Source organism: Haliaeetus leucocephalus, unplaced genomic scaffold (assembly GCF_000737465.1).
Source record: "Haliaeetus leucocephalus isolate CR32 unplaced genomic scaffold, Haliaeetus_leucocephalus-4.0 Scaffold763, whole genome shotgun sequence".
Lineage (NCBI taxonomy): Eukaryota > Metazoa > Chordata > Aves > Accipitriformes > Accipitridae > Haliaeetus > Haliaeetus leucocephalus.
In genome coordinates, this window is record NW_010973199.1 from 1,441,417 (window position 1) to 1,448,939 (window position 7,523).

The following is a 7,523-nucleotide window of genomic DNA, read 5'->3' on the forward strand; positions in this document are numbered from 1 at the left end:
TGGAACAGGCTGTCCAGAGAGGCTGTGGAGTCTCCATCCTTGGAGATACTCAAAACCCAACTGCACAAGCTCCTGAGCAGCCAGCTCAGTTTGACCCTGTTTTGTGCAGGGGGGTTGGACTACACAGTCTCCAGAGGTCTCTTCCAATCTCAGCGAGTCTGTTAAAAAGCATTAAAAAGTCATTTTCTTTCAGTGGACTCTGTTCTGACATCTTTCACAGATGTTTAACTCAGGCGCCTATTAGTTTGGGCTTGTAAGTGATTTATCTGTGCTCCTCTCAGCCACCTCCCACTCAGATTTGTCACTAAAAATCCACAGTCCTTCCTCTATCAAAGCTGTCCCAGACTTGGAGATTTCAGGGATTCTTTAACTTTGCATGCATGTTACACAAAGGACATATACTTTTCTATTTCACAGAAAACATTCAGACATCTGGCTCAGAAAGGTATTTCAATATAATCCCAATGACTTACCTATTTAAATTTAGCAATGAGCTAGTACTTTGCAGAACTGGACTTTTAACACACAGGGACCAAACTAGCACTTGCTGTGGTCCTTGAACACTTCCTAAAACCAGTGTGAGCACTAGGAGTCAATGGGGCTCAGAGTCCCTCTCAGGGTCAGACTTTCACCCCAAAATACCACACCTACAGGTTGATAGATATGTACGGTACATATACCGTATGGTGTAAATATATAAACACACACATGCATCCATACACCCCTCAATCCCATATATATACATACATATATATGCTCCTCAGAAGAGCACAGAAAGATACTACAATTAAGAGCAAGTTGAGTACAGAGTGCCTTAGCAACAGTGTGTCAGACCTACATTGGTAAGCCATGGAAACAGTTTCAAATTAGAGAAATTTGAAGCTGATGACATAAATGAGGGCTCAAGTCAAGGGGAGTCCTGGCTCCGAACTCAACAGTGGTTTCATTCTTAGTCTCTACGCTCTCCAATTAGCCACACTATGAGGTGTGGCAAAGCAGCACCACAATCAACTACCGGGGAAGAAGGCAACTAAAAATCACAGCAGGGACTTTCTGGTGTACTCAGATAGGGAAACCAAGGTCAAGCTGGATCAATGTACTATATAGATCTTGAATGACTATCTTTTCTTTTTGCTTGAAAAAAGCCACAGATGAAACCATCATACAGGAAAAACCCAGATAACATTTATCATCACTAAACAACTGCTATGCAGAATGTCATTACTTTTACTATATGAGGTGAGATAAATTTTATCCTGCTATCAAATGATAAGTATTTACAGCTCTCCATAATGGTTTACTAGGAAAAAAGATTGTAGAAGCGGCAAACCTTTAAGCCTTTCAACATCTGATATACCAGGAACTGGATTCGGTCTTCAGTTAGTTTCTCGTGCTTCATTATCTTACTCAAGTCTGTTCCCATAAATGGCATGACAAGGTAACTTAGGAAAAGAACAAAAAAAAACAAAAAAAAGGAAAGAAAAAAGGACAGAATAACTTTAATTTGTTAAATAAATTGAAACATAATTGTATGTTATAGTTCAGTGACAATATTAAATTATAAATCATTTCATTTACCAAGCAATTCCCTTATCATCCCCCTGCCCTCCAAGTTTCTCTGGTTTTATCTGTTTTGTTATGATAAAGAGGTATTGCCCAACCCTGTCACTGAGTATGGAAAGTTGCTAGTTATCAGAAGTGTGCAGATTCTGAACTAGTTAGAAAGAACATAACCAAGAGCCATGTGATATCTCAGACACCTACAGAGAAAACGAAGACATTCACGCAATGCTATGTATCTCACAATCATGATCATAGCATTGAACTAGTAGCAACCAAACTGCCTAGATGGTTCATTTAAAAAGACAAGGTCAGAGCTAACAGAAATAGAGATGATCAAATTAGAAGGCAACAATAACTTCCATTAATTTTCACCTGGGATCTTTGGTAGTTAGTACTGGTAAGGGATGCTAGCAATAGAAAGCTTGAGAATGCCATCCTGGCACTTCAAGGCTAATCTTTACTTAAGATCTAAAACTGTTCTTTACATTGCTTGTAGTAAACTCATCCTTCAGAGTCTATTCCTAAAGTCAGGTCTGAACAGAGCCAGAGCCAGAGCCAGTTGTATCTGGCACCTGAGGATAAAGTCATCAGTTTTCCTCTTCTTATGAAGACAAGCAGAAGCATTTTCATGAAGGGAAGAATTAGATATGATCATTGTTTCATAGCTACAGATTTTATTATTTAGACTTAAATGGGTTTTGTCTGGTTAAAATATGCAAATTATAATTCTGCTGATTTCTACTATTAAACCTGTATGAAAGTTTTATTTATTCTATTAGAATTGTAACTATAAACAAAATAGAAACTGAATATAAAGTCATAAGGGAGATGGGGCACTGATTTAGTCACTAAGACTTATAAGTAATATTTTCAACATTTCCTAGGTACCAAACATTTTTTCCCACACAAGCATGAGCAGGGAAAGGACTCTTCTTTCATAAAGTAGAAGGGACTTTGTCTTCAGTCTTTGTTAATACATTGACTGGTAGAGTAGAGGAGCAGGAGAGCAGAGTGGCAAGTTGAGGAGGAGCATGCTCCCCTCTAGACAGGAGGGCTAGGAGTCAGCTAAGAAACCTCAGGTCTCAGACAAGACCAACCTTAGAGACAGGCTCTGGTGAAACCACCCACCTCGCTTCTGCCGCTTCTAACCACAAATCTGCTTGAATCTGATCTTTATACAATAGGCCACAGACAACATCTCATGACTAGTCAGCAAAAAGAAAGTCTCCCTCAAATTATCCATTTCACCTTAATTCACAAAAGCTGTTTCTCCATTTTAATTTTAAATGTACACACATCTACCTCTCCTCATCTCTCACAGCTTGCCCAAAGTCTTGAAAGCAAATTTTGCCATAGGCTCACCTGTTGCAGTTTCAGTTACAAAAATGCCCCTCCTATTTGACTTCCACCTCCAAAACTTGAAGGAAGATTTTAGGGTCCCATTTAAAACACAATGCTTGAATGCTAATCATATACATGTGCATTTTATCCCATATGCTACGTAAAATGCTAGCACAATAGGCAATATAGACAACATCCTTTTTGACTCAATGATTTTGACCCAAATCATCATTAGGAACACAGGATCCATGTTTTCTGTACTTAATTTTCTACATTTTCCCATCAGATAGCTTGCTTTGTTAACATATAAATATGCAAGGTTGTTTTTGAAACATAGCTACATTAGATGAAATCCAGAACAGTTCTACGAATGTAACATGAAATCTACATTAAGCCCAACAGGACTTCTGACTACTGTTTATCTAGTGACTCTAATTCACAAAAATTGCAGCAGGATCCACAAGCAAAACAACAGACATGCTAAATATCTTGAGTCTGAGATGCTGCAAAAAGATCAGGGAGATGTATATGCCTGGTGCTAGAAATGATCTATATCCTGTGCTGTTTGGACCACTGGACTGGGAAACCATTCAGGGAGTACAACAAACCACAGCGCAGATAACCACTAAAAAAATTCATCAGCATCGGCAGTTTTGAATTAATCCTTGAATTAGGATGGAACACACTGGAGATGTGTTGCGTAGCAGGCATCATTTTCAGTCTACTTGTTTGGGTTAAGAATTGTCTTATCATTTGGGCAACCTGGGCCTTAGGGTAAGAAATCAGTACTTGAAACTGCCATTTACTAAGAGCTGAAAGAAGTACACACCGTATAAGATAGGTAGCTGGTTCTAATGACAATCTGAAAACCTCAACCTACCAATTCTGAAGTTGCACTTAAGAGTTATATTAAGTTGAAATTCAGAAAAAAAATCCATGAAGCAACAATTTTGGAATTCTCCATTTAAAAAAGCAACAACCGTTCCTCCTGCACAAGCAATGATGCCCTGCTCGCAAACACAAACAACTCAGAACTTACAAGTCATTAAACTTCTCCAGTGTTACGTCTGGTGTGAACACATCCAGTATTCCAATGACCTAAAAATAAGGGAGAGGGGAGAAAAAACAAAACATGGATTAATACTGATTTAACACAAAAAATCCTGAACTGCATAATAAATGAAAAAATATAATAAAAAATAATTTCCATAGTGAGACATTAGCTACAGGCATAAAGATGGCAGAAAGAATACCTAAAGTAGCACCTAGGAACACCAGGATTTGTTATGTGTTAAATTTTGTAACTCTGAGGGCTGTTTGACCCTGTGATAAAAAAAATGTATTTACTTGAACAAAAAGTTCAGAAGCTAACAGTTTTATGTAAGAGGAGAGAGCATCTTTTTAACTTGAACCACTGAAGTGTTGAAAATAAACCAGACAAATCGGTTTATAACCTGAAGCAGTCATAAGTGCTATTCACTTAGCTGGGCCTGCTGCCTGACAATGAAGAACACTTTAAACATCTTCTAATTTCACTAACAGTGTAATTTAGGTACATAGACTACAATATCTAATGGGGAGTACAGAGAAGAAACTAGAACTAAACTGTTTTTATAAAGAGTAAATTATCAAGAGCTTAATATGATTTACTATGCCTTATACCTTAGCTTCTCCTTAAGAGTATTTTTTGTCAAACTAAAGCATTCTATCACTCAACAGAGAAATAACAATCTAGTAAAATGGTTTTCCCACCACAGTTTTTTCTACTAGTATGGTTTTCAGCAGAGCTATACCAACTGACTAGATGCGTTATCATAACTGCCAATGCTTCTTTCAAGCCCATTAAACACTGAAAATTAAATATACAGAACCCGATGCTCCAAAAGACGTAGCTGGAGTTGTCTAAAGCCAGATCTCAGCATGGATGCTGCTTAATCCAGGCAGTGCCTAAATAGCACAGGCTTTTCAAGTTGCTTCTTTTCTACTCCTACTACTAATTCAGAACCATTTCTGTCTGCTCACAGGAAGCCTCCCAAGCCCTGGACTGCTCATGGTGTTTCCCAGGTGCAGGCTGCCTTGACAATAGGGGCACGCAGGGGTTTGCTGGAAAGCAAGCTAAAAGACTAATAGCCTTTATAACTTTGTTCAGACCTATCTCCACGGCCATACAATTTAAGCACATCGGATTATACATCAAACTAAAGCTGTATAAAATTAGAAACTGCAAGAAAGGAACTAGGGGTAATGGTGTATTACGTTGTCTGATATTACCATCAAAACACTAAAAGGAGGACTGAAAAATCCACTTTGATAACAGTCAGGATGGATTTTGGACGTTACTACTACGTCTTAATTACTCCACAAAACAAGAGTTCTTTAAAAAAAAGTACATGTAAGTAAAGAGAAGCAAGAGCAGAAAAGCAGGAAAAAAATGCAAGAAAAGAAAGGCGACTTCCTTTATAAAAATCTCCAGCTGTGATGAAATCCTTACTGCATGTATTTTTATCTTTTCCACATTCAGGACGAATGACTGCAGTTAGCCTGGATATTATAAAAATGTCATAATGATGAACAAGATAGAAAAACTAATAAAGACAAAGACAGAAAATTGCAACTCTTTCTTTGTAGCCACACATATGTTTGAAAAAAAATCACTAATAATATTTTCCCAAGGACTGTTATACAAAACTAATTAAATAAGAATAATATAACTACCATAAAACAATGTTGTTATTATTTGAAGTAATAACCTCAGTGCTAACGTTACGGCAAGAATTTTTTTTTAATTATTTTTTTGCACAACCATTTTACGTAAGGTTTTCCATTTCTATATGGAGGCAGGGAGAGAGAGGAATTAGGAAGTTGTATGTGACATCAGTGGAGCATAATGCAGCTCTACGGGCATTTCCTAAGGCAGTGTGTGCACACACACACAGAGCATACACAGCCAGAAAAGTTGTGTGCTCTCCAAAGGTTTCAGTATTAAAAAGAAGGAAGTTAACGTTTTAACAGTAATCTTATCTAATATGCACTTCTTTCCCTATTAAGCCCCACTTTTTCAGAAGTCCTGCTTGTTTTCCTCAAGGAGGTATTTCCATGCCTTCATTTACCTAAGCAAGAAATGTAGGAAAATAAACTCCATCACGTCTGAAAGTGAAAGACACAGGGACGCCACAATAAAAAGAAGGGACACAGCAGAGAATGAAATAGGGTGGCTGCTGTACCGCATCCCTCTGTGCACCAAGGTGGCATCAGGCGCCCGCTGTGAAACACAGGAGCATGAAGAACACGTTTCCACGAAGAACACACCAGCCCCAAAACACACTTAATGAAGTTCACTAACATTTTACTGTTTCTCTATTAAAGTAAACAGAGTTCCCTGTAGTTAATGCTGCCTGATATACAATATATATTACTTCTGAGGTAAGGCTGCAAACTCACAGACACAAGCTTATCATTGCAGCAAATCCTCTGCAGTGAAGAATACCACCGAGACCAACGCTTAGCTCCCACTGAAGGGAATTTTAAATAATGAACCAGAAAACTCTTTTAACATGCCAAGGATTTCACAATACTTCTTTTCCTGCTCTACAAAAGAAGCTTTCTAAAAATCCTGAAATCCATTTTAGTGTCCAAAATGGTAAGACATACTAATAGTTAATAAATTTAAATATAAAAGTGAGGGACCCATTTCCATTTCCTCAGTGATCTTTATTTAATACCTGTGCTTTGGGATGATTTTCCTGTACTGGAACAGACTCATTAATATTTCCATTTAGGTCACAGCTTTCTGCAGATATGTTAAGCACAAGGGGGTACAGGATAAAATAAATTCTCCGAGGAAGATACAACTCCAGCTACCTCTTCAGGAAAAGGAAAAGAACTGGACAAAGCGTAGGAAAGTCCCTCCTTCATAATATCATGGAAAATCCTGTCTGTCTAAAAGGCTCTCAACTAAATACAGTATTTGTAAAAAAACTTTATGATACTGAAGGTCCCAGCACAAAAGTAAGCCACCGTAAAACAATTACAAGAATTGTTCATTTTTTCATAGTGTGGCCTATACGAAATGTAACAGAGGTATCTCTGAAACCTTCTGTAGCTCTATTTTTTTGGTGTTAATTCAACACATTTACTATCAGAGATGGAAGCACAGCTGAGGAACCAACCCAGTACACTCTGCGATGGGAATGAAAAGCATCTGTGGAAACCAGCAGCAGCACTGCCCTTTCAGGGTCTCATTTTTTCCCCCATTAACTCTCCCAAATTTCTCAAATTAATTAGCCCACAAAGGATGCACCTTGTTTCCTACCGCCCACCTGACTGAAAACCAACGAGGATTTCTGCAGCCTCCACTGAAGCACCTTTCTTGCTCGTATCTCAAGGAGAGAGTGTAATACTGTGTCTCTCCCATCTTCCTGCACAGCAAAGCCACAGTAACAGCAAAACTACCCGACTACCAGTTTAACGTGTTTTCCACAGGTATGCCTTTGTTCAATATCTTTACTTTGTTGATTGTGTCTCTTCCCTACGAAGCCAGTGGGGGGTGGGTGGCAGTATCTCCAGCCTTTCTTATCCCTATCATCTGTCTGTCCCTCCCCCCCCCCCCCCCTCCCTGC

The 7,523-nt window shown here is 38.5% G+C and overlaps 1 protein-coding gene across 1 annotated transcript in view; it reads right to left on the reverse strand.

The window, feature by feature from the left end:
* MAPK12 (mitogen-activated protein kinase 12) overlaps positions 1–7,523 on the reverse strand; it is a 38,480-nt gene that overhangs the window by 23,225 nt on the left and 7,732 nt on the right. Inside the window, exons 3-4 of the mRNA XM_010581321.1 lie at positions 3,944–4,002; positions 1,331–1,442 (exon numbers count right to left, since the gene is read on the reverse strand). Of these exons, the coding sequence (XP_010579623.1) occupies positions 1,331–1,442; positions 3,944–4,002 (171 nt within the window). The remainder of the gene's footprint in view (positions 1–1,330; positions 1,443–3,943; positions 4,003–7,523) is intronic.